Source organism: Capsicum annuum, chromosome 6, assembly GCF_002878395.1.
Source record: "Capsicum annuum cultivar UCD-10X-F1 chromosome 6, UCD10Xv1.1, whole genome shotgun sequence".
Lineage (NCBI taxonomy): Eukaryota > Viridiplantae > Streptophyta > Magnoliopsida > Solanales > Solanaceae > Capsicum > Capsicum annuum.
Window position 1 is genome coordinate 882,186 of NC_061116.1, and position 22,515 is coordinate 904,700.

Below are 22,515 nucleotides of genomic sequence, written 5' to 3' on the forward strand. Positions count from 1 at the left end.
ATGGATCGGGAATCGTCTTCCCGTACTGCTTTTCTATATATTCTTGCACTACTAGTGGAATCTGAGGGACTGACTTGGTCACTTGATCTATCATCACATGCTTACATTCTATTCGATACCTTCCTATCTTACTAAACACATCAGCTGCCTCTGTTTTCTTATATACTGCTAATATCACATCCACACCTTCATACCTAATTTCAAGTCAATAAACTTAAGTTCTTGCTTGCACTGTTCAAGCCTACTGATTTACTTTAGTACTACTAAACTATCCCCATGAATACATAATTTGTTCAATCTGGATAACGTTATCCCAACTCTACTACTGCTAAACTCCTGGGTCCATGCTTATAACTCTAGATCATATACTATCATAGGATTCTGAGAAAGGATCTGATGACATATCTAGATTTGAGTTTGCGAAGCAGTTCTCATGATGATGGATGGAATCCGTATGACTTTGGAACATAACGGGACTGATGGGGTATTTCTGAATTTGTGGCCAATCCCATAACTGACTGTGGGGACTGTCTGAGAAAGCCCTATCTTTAGGACCTTAAGCTTCACTGTTTTCTGCTACCTTGAAAGTAAGGTAGAGTTGACATGCATGGTGCATGATGAGAATCTGCATAAATTTCCTTAGAAAACTTTTCTATAGCACGATCTGAGACATAAAAGAAGGAAAACTGTTTCTTAAACATCTCATAGCCTCCTGCACATAAGTGTGGTGCACAACACACCCATGTACAAGACTCTACTAGATGTGGCTTTCAGACTTTCTAGGACACTGTTGAACCTTAGGCACTGACACCAAGTTTGTAACTCCTCGATTTTCTGAACCGAAATGCTACACGGTATTAATAATCTCAAAGGACCACTAGTTAACCCATGACTGATATTTGTACCTGAACACTGCATAATATTTCATAATAATGCGGAATACGTAAAGCTGTAAGGCCATAAGGTTCACATCTGATAAAAATACAAAACATCTGAGATGCGGTATAACAATACTGAAGTCTGAACATACTATAGTCTGAAAGTCTCTAAACTGCCTGAATAAGGAGTTGAGGGTACATGTTCTTAACTAACTCCGTCTACTAAAAACTAAACTGAAATACTAAAATAAATAATAGCATAATTGTCCTCGAAGGATAAGGACTCACTGCTAACTCTTGCTGCTGAAATTTGAAATACTACTGATACTCTAAAGCGCGTGCTTCTGAACCTATGGTATAGAATAAAACACCATAGCGCGAATACGTCAGTACGATTAAATGTACTGAGTATGCAAGTGAAGTAGGCTGAATGCATGGGGTTCATATGCATGAACTATACTAACTGACTTAATAACATGAACGTGAGAATACATGCATGAATACGTAACTGTAACTAACATCATAATAGGACTGAATATTAAGTTCTGACTACTGAGTCTACTAATAACATGGATTTACTGATATTTGAGTTACTAATACTAGGATACAGAATGACTGTATTACTGATAATCTGACAACTGAGTTTACTGATATGGATATCTGGGTTTACTGATATTGATAACTGAAAGATTGTTTCTGATAGTTCTAAATTATGGAGAACTAATCTGAATGACTGTATCTGACAGTCCTGAATCTGAATATTGATAACATGAGTTTCGTATAACTGATCTATCACGAGTACTGATAACTGATAACATGAGTTCTGATAACTGATATAACTGATAACATGAGTGACTGTATCTGAAAGTCCTGAATATGATGGAACTATCTGAGTTTCGTACTGTATCTAAGTTGACTGTATCTGACAGTCCTGATATTTTGAAGAACTATCTGAGTTCTTTTACTGAAGCTGATACCGAAACTGTGGGAAGTAGTTATCTAATCGACATGCCCCATATATTGCCATCGCAACACAATTTTAAAATCTAAAAATGGAGGTCGGGAAGGTCGTCAAATAAATCTCCGAAGTTCGAAGGCTTGAAATATGACTAGGTGTTGAACACTCGGCAAAAAAAAAATTCTTTTAAGTGTTGGATTTTCTTATCAAGCCTTAAGGAGCTGAGTTAGACTTAAAATTTTACAGGGTCTTACATCGGGTAACCACCTAACCCTCTTTAAGCCCATTTTTATTTCTTCACAACATGCAATCCTTGAAATTTAAACTCTGAAGACTCAAGTTCTGTTATGGGATAAATTTATATGGTATCATCATATCATTGACTTGCAAGTCACATTCTCTGAGCCATTTATAGAAAATTATATCTCTGTTCTCAAAACATGGAATTCAGGACCACCATATCAGCAACTCTTTTCAAGAAACTCATTCTTTAAAACTCATGTAAATACATGCAAGAAAGCTCTCATTTTCAACATTTCAAACACACAAGGTGGTCATGTCAAAGGTATCAATCACATGCAACTCTTTCTCTTTAAAAAGAATGAAATTGTATCAAGAAACGCCCTCTCATCATTATCAAAAATCATGTTAATTACTTTATTATTGAAAAGAACACTTTCAAACCATTAAACATGCATCTCAAATCATTCTCAACAGTTTCATAAACTCTAAATCATCAAAGAGAGGGATGTCAATGATAATGCTCTCATCAAATCTTCAATATCATACATATACATATACATATAGATGTAAATCAATTTAAGGGGAAAGGCCTAAAAGCCAAAACAATAATATTATCAAAACATCCACAATGCAAAATTTAAAGCATAAGTTCCAAAACCCCTTTTAAAATTCATGATTAATAACATTTAAATCATGTTCTAGTGTTTACAAGCCCATGTAGTTTTTAGGATAAACCCCACGTATCTCAAATTAGAAATTTGATGGATGATTCTTGAAGCTTACGGTTTGGGGATTCCAAATCTTCGATCGATTTCAAAACTCATGGTGGAATCTTAAGTTATTTGGAATTCTTGTTTGAAACCCTAAGGAGTGTTCTTGGTGGATTTTGATGAAAATATCAATAAAGTGGTCATTTGGGAGTATAATCCCGTGTTTAAGATGAATAAAGGGTTGAAAATACCCAAAACACCCTTAATAATTCGAGGAAAAACTGAAAAAGGCCCAAGGCGCTTGGCAAGGCGCCGCCTTACCTATCGCGCTGCTTACCCCAGGCAACGCGATAAGCAGGGCCCCGCGGCCCAATCACGGAGGCTTACTGGTTTGGGGCACCAAACGTGCCCTCGTCCAAAAATTCTGAAACTCACCCGAGACGTACTCTTGACTTGCCCCATCATATATCAACATAAAAATCAAGAAACGGAGGTTGGGAAGGTTGAAAATAAAATCTCCAAAGTTTGAAAGCTCAAAATGATTCTAAGTCCCTTTTTACACTTAGAAAAATTTCTAGTTTTCAACTCTATGAGCATACTCTAGGAGCTAACACATGCACGAATTTTGCGGGATGTTAAATCACTGAACTTTACTTGTTTTATAACTATAGTTATAAAATTAAACTTTTGTCACATTTTAGTCATTGAACTATGTGTTAATTATCCTGAAAATACAATTCACGGGAAGGTCAATTTTTTGTTCAGATTGTAAAATGGAGATTAAATGTATATAAGTTTTGAAGTAGAGTGGGTAATGCTGGCCATCGGCTCTTGAACTTCCATTAGTCAAAGAAAAAATAGAAAAATAATTTTAACATCGACAATTTCACTTCCATTAGTCAAAAAAGGCACATTGGAGTCACTGGCGTTACACCACGGATATAAATAACCCTTTTTTTTTTTAGGGGAAGGCATATTTGGTCTAAGTCTTATAGTATATTTGGACCTTTTCCCATTATTTTGATTTGTGTTATTTGAATTGTCCTCGTAGAATACAAAGCATCTATATCTATATGTATATATGTTATACAAATTTGAAAGATTCACCATTATCAGTTGAAGTGGGACGCTTTATTAATCAACTCCTTGAAACCTCTCCAGAAGTTCTGAGAGAATATCTGATTCATCTACAAGAGCACATGGTAACTGTTATTACCCCCAGCACTCCAGGGGCTCGAAACATTCATGTCATAATAGAGTTCCTATTAATTATTTTTACCGATGTGCCCAATGACTTTATTCATCATGACAAATTATTTGATCTTTTAGCACGTGTTGGAGCACTTATCAGGGAGGTATCAACTCTTGTTCACGACTTAGAAGAAAAATCAAGGAATGAAGAGAGTACCTATGAAACAAGTTGTGCAACTCTAGACTTGCTGGTAGAAAAAATTGAATTCCTCAAGGAAGATCTTGAACATGTTTATCTGAAAGCCCCGGAGCCATGTCAATGGTGCTTCCCCATGAATGATGGACACCTCTTCATGCATCTTCTACTCATCCACTTACAAAATTTGCTAGATTCTAATGCTTATTCAATTGCATTGATAAAGGAAGAAATTGGGCTGCTGAAAGAAGCCCTCGAATTCATAGGATCGTTCTTAGTGAATGTTGAGCAAGGATTGTATAAAGATCTCTGGGCACGTGTTTTAGATGTGGCATATGAGGCTAAAGATGTCATTGATTCAATTATCGTAAGAGATAAAGGTCTCTTACATCTTATTTTCTCACTTCCCATCACCATCAAAGAGATCAGGCTTATCAAAGAAGATGTCTCCCAATTACCGGAGAAGATTCCCAAGAACAGGAGCCTCACTATAGTAAACTCTCCAAAGCAGCCAGTTGAAAGCAAGTCATTGATAACTAGTAAAATAATTGTAGGTTTTGAGGAGGAAACAAACTGGTTAATTAATCAGCTCACCAGTGGGCCGAAAGATCTTGATGTCATTTCAATCACTGGTATGCCGGGTTCGGGTAAAACTACTTTGGCGTACAAAGTATACAATGACAAATCAGTTTGTAGTCATTTCGACCTTCGAGCATGGTGCACAGTAGACCAAGATTATGATGAGAAGAATTTGTTGGTGAAACTCTTTAATCAAGTTACTGGCTCGTATTTGAAGTTCAGTGAGGATATTGATGTTGCTGATGAGCTACGGAGAAAATTGCATGGAAGTAGGTACCTCATTGTGTTAGATGACGTGTGGGATATTGACACATGGGATGATTTAACAAGACCTTTCCCAAATGTTAAGAAAGGAAGTAGAATTATTTTAACGACTCGGCAAATGGAAGTGGCTTTTCATGGAAGGGGCACCACTGATCCTCTCAACCTTCGATTGCTAAGACCAGAAGAAAGTTGGGAGATATTAGAGAAAAGAGCATTTGGAAAAGAGAGTTGCCCTGATGAACTATTGGATGTCGGAAAAGAAATATTTCAAAATTGTAAGGGACTTCCTTTGGTTGTTGATCTGATTGCTGGAGTCATTGCAGGTTTGGAAAAGTCAAAGGCTATGTGGTTTGAAGTTCGAAATAATTTGAATTCCTTTATTTTCGGCAGTGAAGTTGATGTGATGAAGGTTATAGAATTAAGTTGTAACCATTTACCTCATCACATGAAGCCATGTTTTCTCTACCTTGCAAAATATCCGAAGGACACAAAAATCAGCAGAGATTTGTTGAAAGTTTATTGGCGTGCTGAAGGGCTTGTTGAACAGACAGAGATGAAGAGTTTGGAAGAAGTGATGGAAAATTATTTGGATAATTTAATTTCCAGTAGCTTGGTAATTGCTTTTAATGAGATAGGTGATTCCCCGAGTTGCCAACTTCATGATCTTGTGCACGGCTTTTGTTTGATAAAAGCAAGACGGGAAAAGTTATTTGTCTGGATAAATTCAAGTGTTTCATCTTCTTCTTCAGATTTGATGCCATGTATAGTAAACATTGATTATCATAAGGAGCACTTTGAGCTTAACAATTTCGTCCTGTTTAGTTCAAAAATGGAAAGGCATTCTGATAAACACCTATATTCTTTGTGGATAACTGGAGACAAGATGGAAGATCGTCTTTTTGATGCATGTCACCTAAGAGACTTGAGGCTTCTAAGAGTGTTGGTCTTGGATCCCTCTTTTATGATGGTGAAAGATTCTTTGCCGAATGAAATAGGCATGTTGAATCATTTGAGATTCTTAAGCATTGGTACAAAAGTTAAATCTATGCCTTCATCTTTCTCAAACCTCTGGAATCTCGAAACTCTGTTGGTTAATAACGAAAGATCAACCTTACTACTATTACCGAGTTTTTGGGATCTTGTAAAGTTGTGAGTGCTGTCCGTTGATGATTGTTCTTTCTTTGACTTGGATACAGATGAATCAATACTGATAGCAGAGGACTCAAAGTTAGAGAACTTGTCAATATTAGAGAAACTCTGGCTTTCAAAAGATACAGAGGATATTATCAAAAGGTTCCCCAATCTTCAAACGCTTAGATTTGTTCTCAAGGAATCATGCGATTATTCAACAGAGCGATATTGGTTCCCGAAACTGGATTTCCTAACTGAACTAGATTTCCTCTGTGTAAATTTTGAAAGTTCAAATGATAGTGGGCCCTCTTTACTGACAAATTGGTCATGGGATTTTCATTTTCATTTCAACTTGAAAACACTGTGGTTGTGCGACTTTCCCCTGACATCTGATTCACTATCAACAATAGCAGGACTGCACAACCTTAAAGTGTTTGGCCTTATGAGAACAGTCATACAGGAGGAAGAATGGAACATGGGGGAGAAAGACACCTTTGTGAATCTCAAATATTCGGAGTTGGAAGAAGTAACTCTAGCTAAGTGGGAGTTTGGAGAGGAATCCTTTCCCGTGTTAGAGAAATTAGTACTGTCGAGATGTTGTGAGCTTGAGGAGATACCGCCTAGTTTTGGCGATATTTATTCATTGAAAATTATCCAACTTATACAGTGCCCTCAACTTAAAGATTCTGCTCTAGAGATTAAACAATATGTTGAAGAGATGGCGGGGGAAGACAGGATTCAGATCCTTGGCCAGGATAATATCCCATTATCTAAGACAGGTTCTTCTCTATTATTTTACTGCTTAGAAATCAAATTTATGTGTGTTGTTTACAATGTGTTTGATGAATTCTCAACTGAACTTTCTGGGAACTTCAAGTAAAAATGTGTCGACGATGTGATCCCGTTTCATCACAATAAGCTTTCGGTAATATGTAAAAAACAAATTAAAATGTCAAGCATTTGTTGTGATGTATGCTCAAGTGTGCAGATAATTTTCACAATTTTTTCAGAATACTTGTGACCATAATGTGTATAACATTTTGGGATAATGTTCTGTAAACACCATTTGATGTTAGACCTTGATCAATATCTCGAAAATGACATTTTATGCATGTTCTATAAATCAGATCCTGAGAACTTGAAAGGAAGGGTCATCCACCGTTCAAATGCTAGAGAAGACCAGGCCAGCAGTGTGAGAAATGTCAGCAGATGAGACATCATTAGAAGGTTTGCAAGAACAATATGTTCAAATAGGTGCTAGCTGTACAACATTTGGCCTCCTGTGCAACAGTAAGTTGATGTTCCTTTTGATACATCAATGCAAGAAATGCCACTAATTTGAGGACTCTAGGCTCTTCCTAACATTTATCGCCATGCTACCCAGTTGGTTGAATTTTGTTACTGGGGCCTACTTTGCTGGCGTACAGGCTGATCCTGACCGAGTTCAGATAAATGTGCAGTATCCTTTTCAAGACTGCTATCAACTCGAAGGCTTGAGCAGATTTTGGGACACAGTGCCAGCATTTTTTTTCACTTATATGTCATGTCCACCATAGCCTCACATATTTGGTTTTCACCCGTGCTACCATTCGAATCCCTCATCTTGGTAAGATGATCAGGCAGTCTTACAAATTGCAGCAGCTGTGGGTAAGTTCTAGCTTGATTTTTCTTTTGTATAGGTTTATACATCTTCGATACTTTCTAGACTAGATACAATAACTGTGTTTATGATAAAATGGAAAAAAAATATCATGGTTATTAATTATCTACCTTCATGAAAAAGGTTGTCTAGTCGCAAAAGCAAAAATTTCCGACAGAAAAATTGTTGGTCTTAAACCTGCCATACCATTCCTACATAGGAGTATCATTAAATGTAAAATGACAATGTTGGAATTAAATTCATACTAAATACAGAAAGATGTGCTCTTTTTTAACAGACTAAAAAGAAAGTAACAGACATAAATAGAAATGGAGAGAGTATATTTTCTTTGTAGATTGCTCTTTTTTGAGTACTTACAGGTGAAAACAGTTTTAATCTTAGTTTGCATCTGAATGTGGCTGCAGGTGCGTGGTTATGTTGACGAAATCGGTCTTGAGGATATTGACACCTATTGTAAGGACCTTGAAACCTTAGGGCATTTCCTTATGCGCAAGAACCGAATGTATCCTTGACAGAGTGAGGCCTTGTAGCTATCTCCGCGGGCTTCCCTAAGCTCCACTCAATTCTATACTTCTGCCGCAAAATGACATTGAAGCACAAATTTCTGCTGAATGCCTCTCAATATTGAGAGTCTTACCATTAAATAGAAAATACTCAATGATTACATCCCTAAAGATCCGTCTTCCTATCCCTAAAGATTAGCTTTTCTATCCCACCAAATCTGCTCTACTAAAGCCACTATTATTCTCTTTAATTACTAAATCAAATCTACGTAATTACACTAATATACAACAATATATGGTTACATTTAATATATACGATATTTACATCATGCTAACACCTCCCTCAAATTGATGCTGGTAGATCAAGAAGCATCAATTTGCCGACTAGAAACTGATGTCGTTGTCGTGCCATTGATTTTATAAATACATCAGCTATTTGAAGATCACTGGATACGTGCGGAAGAGTAATGACACTTTTATCTATAGCTTCTCGTATATAATGACAGTCATCTTCGATGTGTTTGGTCCGCTCATGATAAACCAAATTAGTAGCAATCTGAATAGCACTTGTATTGTCAGCATGGAGAGGAGTAGGATTAGATTGAGGAAATTCAATCTCAACAAGTAATCCACGAAGCCACACAATCTCGGAGCAAACAGTAGACATTGCTCGATATTCAGCCTCTGTTAAAGATTTTGACACGCGGTCTTTCTTCTTACTCTTCCAAGATATCAAAGACTCTCCAAGAAACATGCACATGCACCAACCTGTAACCGAACGACGAGTGTCAGAACATCCTGCCCAATCAGAATCACTAAAAGCATTAAGACGAATAGGCGAACCACTTGGAAAGAATAATACACGAGTAGATGTTCCTAGGAGATATCGAATGATGCGACGGACAGCCACCAAATGAAGATGACGGGGAGCTTGCAAGAACTGACTAACTTATTGAACTGCAAAAGAGATATCAGGCCTGGTAATAGTAAGGTAATTTAAGATCCCAACTAATTGTCGGAATATAGTTGGATCAGGAAGAAGATCGCCTTCCTCCCGGTGATACTTTACATTTAATTCTAATGGAGTATCTACAGAGGAGGAATCCTGAAGTCCTGTCAAAGAAATCAAATCTTGGTTATATTTGTGTTGATTTAAAAACACCCCGGATGAATCACGATGAACTTCCAAACCCAAGAAATATGTAAGAGTACCAAGATCTTTCATATGAAAAGAATCCTTAAGTTGCTGTTGCAGGCTAGTGATTAGTGGAGAATCAGTTCCTGTAATAATAATGTCATCTACATATACCAAAAGAAGAACACAACCTGTGGATGTTTTCTGAAGAAACAAAGATGAGTCATATTTGCTCTGCTCAAAAGAGAATTGTAGCAAAGTAGACCGAAATTTGTCAAATCAAGCTCTGGGAGCTTGTTTTAATCCATACAAAGACCGCTTCAACTTGCATACATTTGATGTAGGTAATGAGAACAAACTTGGTGGAGGTTTCATATAAATATCCTCTTTGAGATCACCATGAAGAAAAGCATTTTTGACATCCATTTGATGAAGAGTCCAGTTTTGTGAAGCAGCAACGGCAATAATAGTTCGCACCGTCGTCATTTTTGCTACCGGTGTAAAAGTCTCTTCATAGCTCACACCATACTCCTGCTTGTTACCAAGAACAACCAACCGAGCTTTGTACCGATCAAGAGTTCCATCAGAATGAAGTTTAATTGAATAAACTCACTTACATCCAATTGGATGGACATTTGAAGGACATGAAACAATATCCCATGTGCCATTTTCTTTAAGACCCAAAAGTTCTTCCTCCATTGCCTTCTGCCAACATTCATGCTTAGAAGCTTGTGAGTAACAAGTTGGAACAAAAATAGTGGATAAAGTAGATGAAAAGTCATACCAATTAGGAGTATGAGATACTATCGTAGATCGCCGAGTGGGCTCAAGAGGAGCAGGTCTTGAAGAATTCTCAGATTCTAGTTGTGGAGCAGTTTCAGGTGGCGGATCAATATCAGGAAGGGGTAAAGTTGGCATCGACGTTCGTACACAAATCCAGGTTTGAACCTATTAGAAGAAGATGACAAATCCTCAAAAGTAGGAAGAAGATGAGAAGCAGGAGATAACTCAACATGAGTAGGAAAAAAAACTGATTCTCAAAGAAAACAACATTTCTAGAAACTTGAAATTTATTAGAACATGGATCATAACAGAAAAAAAACTTTTTGTGAAGTACTATAACCCATAAAAACATATTTAGTAGACTGAGCAGAAAGTTTATTACGCTGAGAAAGAGGAAGATGCACAAAACAAATACAATCAAATGTATGAAAATTATCATAGCTTGGATTTTTGTGATAAAGACGAAAATATGGAGATTCAAGATTTAAGACATTAGATGGTAGTCTATTAATTAAGTAAACAGCAATAGACAAAGCTTCCACCCATTACTTAGATGGAACAGAGGACTCAATCAATAAAGTACGAGTAACATCTAAAAGATGACGATTTTTATGTTCAACAATCTCATTTTGTTGTGGTGTATATGGACAAGAGCGCTGTGAGACAATTCCTTTTTTAAGCAAAAAAATTTTAAACTCATAAGACATATATTCTCCACCAGAATCAGATTTTAATAATTTGATGCAAGTAGAAAATTGAGTCTCAATATAGACCAAAAATGTCTTGAATACGAAAAATACCTCAGATTTGGAACGAAGAAAATATACCCACGTAAATCGACTATAATCATCTATAAATGTCACAAAGTACTTGAAATGAGCATGAGAAACAATTGGTGAAATACCCCAAACATCACTATGAATGACATCAAAACACTTTGTAGCACGACTACCAAAATTAGAAAAATGAAGAATTTTTCTCTTGCCTAATTTACAAGTAGAACAATCAAAGGAAGCATTAGAAAATTGATTTTTGTTCCCCAATAAACCCGAATTTGATAAATGAGATAACACAATAGAATTTGGATTTCCTAAGCGCTTATGCCATACCTCAGTCTTAGTAGGTGTAGAAGTACAAGCAAATGATAGAACACGAGGAATGAAAAAGTGTATAGGAAACAATCGTCCAACTTTAGGCCCCTTTGCAATTATCGTCCCGACACCTGATCCTGCACAAGATAACCATTACGAGAAAATTCATATCAAAATTATTATCTACCAATTGTCCAACTGAAATAAGACTAGTGGAGAGCTTTGGTGACACAAAAACATTGTTGAAAGTTTTAGTAATATCCCAAACCTTGGTAATGGGTAAATTACTACCATTGGCAACTTGAATTTGTGATGAACCATGATACTTACGAACATTTTTTAGCATACTAGATGAGCTGGTCATATGATTGGAAGCTCCAGAATCAACAAGCCAAAAATTAGATGCAAGATCATTACCTTGTAGCCCTAAAGTTGAAAAAGCTGACATGATCATTTGTCTTACCATTTCAGGAGTAAGAACTTGTCCCGAAGATGAGTTCTCAGTAGTGAAACCATTTGTCCCAGCTTGAAAAGCATTAACCTTACGGTTTTGAGGGCGTATGAGACACTCTATGATAATGTGTCCTTGTTGTTTGCAATAATTACAAAACTTCCTGCCACAATTGCTAGTAATATGACCATATCCCTTGCAACTATAGCATTGAGTTCTAGTCATATCCCTACCCTTTCTTTTACCTTGGACAGCAAATGCAACAACAATATCATCAACTTGCTTGAAAGAATTTTGTGTGACAAAACGTTGCTCTTCATGAAGTAATTCCCTAAAGAAAACATCCAAGGAGGGAGACGGGTCACGATTCATCAAGTGGGAGCGAACGCTCTCAAACTCAGAGCGTAACTTCATCAAAAATTGATCTCTCTTGCTTTCATGAACTTGTTGAATTACAGAGAGAGATTCGGTGGGTATTTTGGCATAAATAATATCTGTAAATTCAGCCCATAAGTTCTGAAATCCAGAAAAATAATCCTGAACAGAAAGACCTCCTTGAGAATAATTAGCAATTTCATACTCTAAGTGAAAGCGGCTTTAGCTGTCTTGTAAGGCCTGAGATTAAGAACAATAAGACAGTCAATTGACCCTAAAGGCCATGTCATCACCCGAGCATCTTTAATCTTCCAGTCACCTAACTTTGTAGGATCAGTAGGAGCAGGATTGGCTTCATTTATATGGCCCCATAGTTCTTTTTCAGTGACAAATAACTGAAACTAAAACTCCCATGACAAAAAATTCTTTCCAGTGAAACAAACACTGAATGATTCAAACTGATATGAAGTCATATTTATGAAAATTAGAAACACTGACTCAAAAGAATAACCAAAATGACCAAGATAAAAATCCAAGGTGTTAATTGCCGAGGAACAATCAACAAAAAACCGAAATTTTCTAAAAAGACTGAAAGGAACTACAAATGAACTCTATGAAACAAGACAGCCAAGAGAAGGCTCTGATACCATGTCAAGAAATGGACCTTGGGCCTAACTCAACCTCAAAAGCTAACTCGTCAGGGGAGGATTGCCTAAGTCCATATAAGCAAACCACCATTCCATTCCCCAACCAATGTGGGACTTTTTACTCACTATAATAAAATTTATATCTTAGAGGTCTCCAAACTCAAGGACAAGCTGAAAGCTTTCCTATCGTTCGAGTTTTAGTTAGCATCAAAACTTTGATCAACTTCAATCGCCTATAACTCCTTGTATATAACAAATTATAGGACCTGCTATATATCAAATAAAATCTCTTCTAATTAGCTTTCCAACAATACCAATTTCACTAAATTCCAATAACTAAGTGAAAAGTTATGCCATGCGAGGCAGTGAGAGGTCGCGATAGCCGCACGACGCGAGGTCTGCTTGACCCAAATAGGGATGGCATCGTGAGGGATAATTAACCTGAATAGGGGTCGTGACACGATGGCAATCCCTATGCCATTTCAGATCCTTAACGGTCAAGGGACACTTTGGTCCTTTCCCCTCAACCTCAAACGTCCAAAGGACGATTTATAGCATCCAAAAGGGCATTATTTGCCCATCTTCTCCAAATTTCTCTCAAGAAACCCTCCCCCATTTCCAAGAAAAATTAAGAATCCAATCCCTTCAATCTGAGGATTCCAAGAATTAAATCAAGATTCGGAATCCCCATTGTGAGGGATATAAGAAACACCCATCAATTTCACGAATAGAGTTCCGAAAGCAAGAGTTCATCCAAATTTATAATTTGAGGTATGTGGGGTTTGAACAAGGACAAATCTTTCATTCTTGTGCCTAAAACTTGATTTTTATTACGAGAGTTATTTGATTTTTACATGTTTTCCTATAGAATTGAAGTTGGATTTTATACCCTATGTTGCTATTCATGAGATTTTGAGATTTTCATTATTTTAGATGTTGAAATTATGAGATTCATATTATGAGTTATTTTCCAATATTTTGATTAAGATAATTGAAAGGAATTTAAGACAATTATTGAGTATGAAGTTTAAATATGATGTTGATGTCTTAAAGCTTTATATTTTGAGTCTTAAAAACAAGTGATGAATTTATAAGGAGATTATGATCTCAAGTTGTTGACAATTTTTTATAAGTGCTTACAAAAGCAAAGATTGATATCTTGATATTAAGTTGAGATAGGAATCCACACTATCCATGATTTAAAGCAAAGATATGCATAATTTGGTCTTCATTATAGACCCTTAAGTTATTTTAAGGTGAATTTTCTAAAGAGTTCTGAGCTTGAGTATGGGAGTAGTATTTAGCACCGAGTTAGGTTTGATTCCAAGGTTTCATGCCCTAGAAATATGTGCCATCATAAGATTGAGATTTGTGGGCCTGAGGCCGAGATAGTGATCACTAAAGCTAAAGTTAAGGTTCTATTCCGATGGCAAGGGTAGAACAGCTCTCCCCAACGTGGGTAAGACGATGGACTCCATGTAAGCTCACATGGTTTATGTCGGTTAGAAGAAACTCCCAAGTCAATAAGAGTCCAAAGTTTACCAAGTTTCCAAGTGCCCCAAGTCATTGAGTTCTAAGTTTCCTACAGTTTTCCCAAAGTAGTCCCTACTCTATTTAAGATAAAAGTATCTGTATTTTGAAAGCTATGATTCTAAGATTTCTAAGGTTCTCAAGTGTCGTAATCTTTAAGTTCCAAAGAAGCTTCTTGTTTTCATAAGATTAAAGTGTATGTTTTGAAAGTTGTTGTTTTAAGACTATGTTTTGAAAGTTGTTGTTTTAAGACTTTATCTAGTTTACAAGTTTGAGCACAAAGAAAGAATACAGATTTAGAATAAAGTGTAATGACTCACGTGATTTATATTACATGTTTCCTAATCATGATTTATGAGATTTTTACTCAATCTATGTGTGTCGTCTGTAATAGCATGCATGTTTCCTAAAAAGATTTATGATATTGATTATTTAATTGCATACACCCCCATATACTCAGTACATTCTCAAAGTATTGATCCACATACTTGTTTGTGTGCTACATTTCCTCATAATGTAGGTACAAGTTGTAGAGCATATATCATATCCAGTCAGTTCGCAGCTTCCAGCCAGCAGGTGATGAGTCCTTTTAATTTAAGGGCTTGAGTCAGTTATATTGTTCGAGAAGTATTGTATTTTCTTCATTCAATCATATTGAGTAGGATAGTTGGTAGTCATGACCCGACTATCTATAGTCAATACTAGTAGAGGCTTCATAGACAGTCAGTAGAAGTTGATGTATTCAGTTTCAGTTTTGTTTATAAACACAGAGTTGTAATCTTGTAAATTCTTTTGTATAGAATAAATTCAGAAAGAGTTGTCTTCCACTAGCTTTGTACAGTTTTATGCATTTTATTCAGTTGCTTTTGAGTTATGCCAGTAGAAGGGTTAGCTTGGGGTCACCTGCGGCCCTAAGCACCATGTTACATCTCGAGACCCATTTTTAGGGTGTTACAAGTATAGTCACAAAATTAACTTTTGTCCCATTTTAAGTCTTTGAGCTATGTGTTAATTATCCTGAAAATACAATTCACTGAAACGTTAAATTTTAGTTCAGATTGTAAAATAGAGATAAAATATATATATATATATATATAAGTAGAGGGGATAATAAACTAGTAATTACCACCACCCCCCCCCCCCCCCCCCCCCCAAACAAAAAAAAAAAAACATAGACTAGTAATTAAAAAAAGTAAAAAAAAAAAAAAAGCGTTTCTTCAAAGTTCAAACGGGTTTCTTCAAAAACCTTTGGGTAAGGGTTTCTTTAAACAAGACTCGCATTTGCTGCTCTGCCAAGTGCCAAGGTATGCAATTACTAATCAGATTTGTGTTCTCCTGCTTCCTAGTGGTACTAAACTTGTGGAAAGAGGTTTAAACTTGATTTGAATGGTAGATTTGTTTCCCAAATTCTCATCTAAAAGTCAAAAACAGAATATGCTAAATTTCTAGGACCCTAGGATCATTATTCTTTGTCGTTTGTCTAGACTTAACTATCAAGATTACGTCTTGAAAACTGCCACAATATATACTTTTTCTTTTCTTTATTTGCTTAAGCAAGGTTCTGGTTTCCATTTCTCTTTCAGTTTTCGCAGATACTAAATTGCTTATTGCTAGTCTCATAGTTTTGCATCGAAATTCTTTCCAGTGAAACGAACACTGAATGATTCAAACTAATATGAAGTCATATTTATGAAAACTAGAAACACTGACTCAAAAAGAATAATCAAAATGACCAAAACGACTGAAAGAAACCACAAATGAACTCTATGAAACAAGACAACCAAGAGAAGGCTTTGATACCATGTCAATTTTCTGCTGAATGCCTCTCAATATTGAGAGTCTTGTCATTAAATAGAAAATATTCAATGATTACATCCCTAAAGATCTGTTTTCCTATTCCTAAAGATCAGCTTTTCTATCCCTCTAAATTCGTTGTTTTATCCCACCAAATCTGCTCTTACTAAAGTCACTATTCTTCTCTTTAACTACTAAATCAAATCTATGTAATTACACCAATATACAACAATATATGATTACATTAATATACAATATTTACATCATGCTAACATTTTGAACATTAATAGACCTTTTCAGCAGAATAGTGATACGTATACATTGGTTCATGCTTTTGCTTTTGTACTATGGTTCATGCTTTTGCTTTTGTTACAATAGTACAGTAGTATGGCAGTAATTTTTCCTAATCTTTGCATTCATCATAGTAATTGAGTTCATAATCACATGTTTATAGTTATTTAAGTCGACATCTTAATACATACAAAAGGATTTGGAGGAAGGTATTAGATTCACGTGAAGCCATAGCCATAGATTATGTTGTAGATTTGCCTTTGGCTGTCCAAACCTACTGAGTCTGAAGTCCCATCTTATACCACTCTATGGTCAAAGCAACCGTTTAACCTCGATTGGGGTACTGAGATACCACTCTGTCACAAACCCAACAAACATTAATCATGAAAGACAGGTCGTTAAGTGAAAAGGTTGTAGACTGCGTATAAGCACTCATGACTCCCTCTCCTCGAACATTTGACCAACTTTGGCCAAAATTCCACTTTGAACGAGTACAAGTGTTTGTTTATCAAACTAACTCGTAGTAGAACCCTAAAAGTTGAACAAATGGAATTCCAGTACTCAAATGAATGAAAGGTTCACATAAATCTTCAGAGAGACATACAATTAAAGTTGAACAATACATGACCCAAAGTACATTACAACACCATTTCACCAGATGAACAAGTCACTACAGAAAATTAAATGGATACATAATGATACAAAATAGAATACACAGTTGGACCTGCCCCCTTCCACCCCAAAAAATACATAGTAGTCCTTAGTGATACAGCACAACATGAAGAGTTTAAACTCATTACTGTGACTAATTGCTGCGAAGTCACTGAACATAGGGTAAAATCAATGGCTCACGAGCTTCAACCCCACCATAACCAGCACTGCAACTACACAAGGAGAAAGATCAGCACAGAACTAATACCTGAAGTCTTTTCTAAGCAGAAGCCAGAGAGCGATTTCCGTTGCTATATGGAGTCGATGATGGATCTTCATCAATTATCCAAACAAAACCAGGAGTGTCGAACCTCCTCCCTGACACTGTCCTATATACGTAAAGTTTCTCAACGGGGCAACTTTCTGGCCTCGTATCCGGATGACCCCTCTCATCTATAACCTCAACATTAAGCCTTGGCAACTTCTGCGCTAGCAGCTTACATGCTTCAAAACTTACTGAACAGTTGGACATCCAAAGGGATCGCATTGTCTCCAGCTTTGCAGCATTGGCCAACAGAGCCTCGTCACCAAAGGGGCAGTCTCTAATCTCCAACTTACGGAGGCTCTCACAACCAGAGAGCACGTAGTGGAGGCCTAGATCGCTATCTCCTGCAAAAGCTAAGGAAAGCATCTCTAACTTCTTAGCATGGACCCCAATGTACTCAAACACACGATCTGTAAGTAGGCCAGAAAGAGAAAGTCGCCGCAATTCCTTGCAGTGTTGCACAATGGCCCCAAAACCAGCATCAAGTGGTTCAAGGGTTGAGTAATCAGGTGTTTGAGGCTCGATAATACACAGACGAAATCGGATCATATTAGGACGGTTCCTTGCAATAGTAACCAACGCATCATTTGTCATTTGGCGGCAGAAGTATAAAACTGATTGAAGCTTAGGGCAGCCCACTGAGACAGCCACAAGACCTTTCTCTGTCAAGGATACGTTCGGTCCTGGAGCAAATGGATCAGACGGGAACACCCTAAGCTCTTGAAGTTCCTTACAAGAGTTGGCAATCTCCTCAAGACCGCTATCTTCAACGTAATCTAGCACCTGCAATCACATCCATTCCAAGTGACATGAAGCAATAACCACTGGACAAGAACTTAAAGACATACGGAAGTATCCAACTCAGAGAGATAAAACGCCAATTGCCAAAGTGTAGGAGCAAATCTTCAGTCCAGATAACCACCATGAAACATTAAGTTATTCTCCATATGGTTGACCAGCAAATTATTCCAGAATTTACTTGAAATCAATCGTTTAGCTACGTTATTTCAGTATACAACCAAGCTTGTCTACACCTTTTTTTATTCTGGCGGTTATCAGAATCAGCATAATAATTAGTAATAAGTTAGGATTATTGTTCTTCTCTCGGGAAATTCTGTTTGTGCAACTAGACAAAATGCTCACAACCATGATCAACTTTTCTATTTTATCACAAACACAGTTAATGTATCAAGTCTCGACTGTTGAAAAACATGCAAATTTATACGAAAGTAAAACACAAAATAGAACCTACCCATAACCGCTGTAAATTGTGACAGTGGCTGATGAGCTTGCCAAGATCAGGTATTTCAACGGTAGCGTAGCTTAAATTCAAAGAGGTGAGTTTGGAGTGAACTGGATAAATAGTTGGAAAGTAGGCTGGCGCGGCCTCCCAAAACCCACTCAAGCCTTTGAGTTTATTGCAGCCCGAAAAAGCCTGAGATACATTTACGAAAACTTCGGAAACATCAACCTGTGTGTCAGCTGAGTAAGATCCGGTACCAAATTCAACCAACTGTGAAGCATGACGAAGTAGCTTTGGAAGTTTCTCGATGGACACAGCACGATTGAGCCGAAGAGTCCTCAAATGAGGAGAGCGAGCAACTAGACGCTCCAAAGCTGAGAAGCTGACCTCCGAAGCCAAACAAGCAATGTTAAGTGACACGAGCGATGTGCAGCTATCAGGAAAATGACTAAGCCAATGACCACTCAGGTCTTCCACTTCACTTTCTCCCAAGTCCAATTCTCTCAGATTCCTGCGTCAAATTGTGAGTTACATAAGAAAACAAAGATAAAATACAAAGATCAGTTTCTGCATAGTTTTTAAAGTTAGGCTGGAAATAGCGCCCTCTTACGTCACTTCTGTTTTTGTAGCCAGGTAATACAAGTCGATGATCTTGCTTCATGGCCCGGATATAGAATCAACGGACCAAGGAATTTCTACGGTATGGTATTCTTGCTACTCTTTCAACACAAGTGCCGTCAAAGACCATCCAGTTGCCAAAATACTCGGACAAAAATGCTCCACGAACCTACTATTTCTTCAAAACAGCTACCCCCAAATGCAGGATTATAACCTTTTTTCACGAGTAACGACTAAAGTACTCGGACAACAATACTCTACAAAACGTACCATTTCATCAACCCCTCAATTACAAACGAGTATAGTTAACCCCAGATCCAAAGATTAAGTACTCGGACAACAATGCTCCACAAAACCAACTAGGATTTTCTTTAAACAGATGCAAAGATTTGAACTTTTTCTCACCAGCAAGGACTAAAGTACTCAAAGAACAATGCTATACAAAACATACCATTTCCTTAAACACTCAATTACAAACAAATAGAGTTATTAACCCCATATGCAAAGACCAAAACTTTCCTCAACCCCGCAACTACAAACATGTACAGTCAACTCCAGATGCAAAGATTAAGACTTTTTTCACCATAAAGAACTAAACTACTTATAAAAGGGTAAAATGCAGCTAAAATATGCTAGATAAACCTGCATTAAGACTGTAAACCAAGACTTTGAAATTCTTAAAAGTCTTTCCTCAACGTTCTTTATTTGAAGGGGAGCCTTGGAGTAACTGGTAAAGTTGCTGCCATATGACCAGGAGGTCACGGGTTCAGCCTTGGAAACAGCCTCTGGCAGAAATGCAAGGTAAGGCGACGTACAATACACCCTTGTGGTGGGGCCCTTCCCCGGACACCACGCATAGCGGTAGATTTAGTGCACCGGGATTCCCCTTTTTTTCCTCAACCCCTCAATTACAAACAAGTACAGCTAATCCCAGATGCAAAGATTAAAACTTTAATCAATCCCTCAACTACAAACAAGTACAGCTAACCCCAGATGCAGACATTAAGACTTTTTTTAACCATTAAAGACAAAAGTAACAAATGCACAGCTAGAAATGCTAGTCAAACCTGCAGTTAGCAGCAAGTCCATCAGTAGTAAACCCTTCACAAGACTGTAAAACCAAGACTTTAAAGTTCTTAAATGAACTCAGAAATCAACTCCAATGACTCCAAAGACTAAGACTTTCCTCAACCTCTCAACTACAAACAAGTGCAGCTAACCCCAGATGCAAATATTAAGACTTTTTTCAACATTAAGGACTAAAATGCAGCTAATATATGCTAGATAAACCTGCACAAGACTGTAAAACCAAGACTTTACAAACAAGTAAAGTTAACCCCAGATGCAAAAGATTAAGTCTTTTTCCACCATTAAATACAAAAGTTCTCAGAAAGGGTTATCTACAAAGAAAAATGCAGCTAAAAATGTTTGTCAAACCTGCAGTTAGCAGCAATAGCAGCAAGTCCATCAGTAGTAAACCCTTCACAAGACTGTAAAACCAAGACTTTAAAATTCTTAAAAGACTTAGAAATCAACTCCAATGACTCATCACAAACAACCATTCTCTTAAGTCTAATTTCTTCAAGAAATGGATAAGCTTTAGCCATTGTAACAACCCATGGATAAAAATATGCACCCCATCCTTCAGGTACTAGATCAAAATCAGCAAAATGTGGCTTCCCTTTAATGTTTACAGATCTAATATCTGGAAATCTTCTTATCAAGATTGATGGACTAACAGCATAACAGTTCCCAATGAACACATTCTTCCTACAACATCTTTCAGCTTCATACCATGTTTTACTTACTAAGGATATTGAGTTCCTGTCTTTGTCTGTAGTTATGCTTGAAAATATGTGTTCAAGTACTTCTAATGGAAGTGTGTTCACCATTACTGTACGGAAATGGGGTGCTAAAGTTGACATTTTTTTTTTCATGAATTTCAAGAACTGTGAAAGTGTTGTGTTAAGGAAGTGGAAGTGCTAGATCTGTGTGGAAGGTGATGAAGAATAGGAGATGTGGGGTGGGTGGATTGAGGGGGTAGGTGGTGTTTGAAGACTTGTGAGGGTGGGTGGGTGGGGTTTGTTGGGGGGTAGTGTTCAGAGAAGATAAGGTTATGTACTCTTGCTGTCATGTTTGGTGGGGTGGGGGTTTGTTAAGTTTTGACCATGGTTTTAAGATATGAGTTAAAAGGAAGTGAGAGTGACCGACACGGATTTAGAATTTGAATTTTATGTATTTTTATGATAATTATTTATTCATATTTTGATTATGATAATAATAAAATGTGCCTAGCATAATCTTACAAGTGAATTTTAAGGAGTTTAGAATTTATGGGCTAAACCTTGGGTTTAGATATGAGTTAAAGGAAGCGAGGGGAACGAAGACGGATTTAGAATTTAAATTTTATGTATTTTTGTGATAATTATTTATTCATATTTTGATTACGACAACAACAATAATACGCCGCCTAGTATAATCTTATGAGTGAATTTTAGAGAGTTAAAATTTATGCAGACTATATCCATATGTTGGTTAAGTTTTGACCATGGGTTTAGATATGAGTTAAAAAGCAAGTGAGAGGACGGAGACGGATCCAAAATTTGAATTTTATGTATTTTTACGATAATTATTTATTCATATTTTGATTACAAAAACAATTATAATGGGTCTAATATAATCTTACGAGTGAATTTTAGAGAGTTAGAATTTACGCTGACTATATTCATGTGTTGGTTAAGTTTTGACCATGAGTTTAGATATGAGTTAAAAGGAAGTGAGCGGAATGGAGACGAATTCAAAATTTGAATTTTATGTATTTTATGATTACTATTTATTCATATTTCAATTACGACAATGATAATAACGCGTCTAGTATAATCTTACAAGTGAAGTTTAGGGAGTTAGAATTTACGCAGATTATATTCATGTGTTTGTGGGCTAGACAGGTTGTATCGACAAACCTTCAACTGAAAAAAGAGTAGTCAAATATGCCTAGTCTCCTTCAAAGTGATCGGTCTTGAATATTTGACTCTTAAATGTCTAATATTGAATCAAGGGTCTATCGGAGATAGACTCTCTACTTTTTCAGAGGTAGTGGTATGAATTACGTACATTTACCCTCCTCAGACCTCACAATTTAGGAATGTACTGAGGTTGTTGTTGTAAATATCTGATCTTGCCTTTTATTTTCCAAAGTGTGCGTCGTCTTGATTTTTTATCTCATTAAATAAGTTCTAATATTTGCCTACAAGACAGAACTTCTTAT

General features: G+C 36.7%; 2 protein-coding genes across 2 annotated transcripts; one reads left to right on the forward strand and one right to left on the reverse strand.

Annotated features, from left to right (window-relative positions):
• The first annotated feature begins 3,862 nt into the window (after positions 1–3,862).
• On the forward strand, positions 3,863–11,382 carry LOC107873699 (putative late blight resistance protein homolog R1A-10). The gene is made up of 4 exons (XM_047413360.1): positions 3,863–6,929; positions 7,278–7,440; positions 7,535–7,797; positions 8,215–11,382. Exon 1 carries the CDS (start codon positions 3,863–3,865, stop codon positions 6,170–6,172), a length of 2,310 nt encoding a protein of 769 aa, XP_047269316.1. The 3' UTR covers positions 6,173–6,929; positions 7,278–7,440; positions 7,535–7,797; positions 8,215–11,382.
• Positions 11,383–16,971: 5,589 nt separating this feature from the next.
• Positions 16,972–21,171, reverse strand: LOC107873700 (protein TRANSPORT INHIBITOR RESPONSE 1; the record flags this gene model as incomplete). The annotated part of the gene is given in 3 exon segments (XM_016720625.2): positions 16,972–18,169; positions 18,639–19,140; positions 20,685–21,171. Coding segments are annotated over 3 exon segments (1,785 nt in total). The 3' UTR covers positions 16,972–17,341.
• Positions 21,172–22,515: the final 1,344 nt, after the last annotated feature.

What these genes read in the sequence shown, in the direction of transcription:
- LOC107873699 (XM_047413360.1), top strand. Translation starts at nt 3,863, where the DNA reads ATGTATATATGTTATACAAATTTGAAAGATTCACCATTATCAGTTGAA.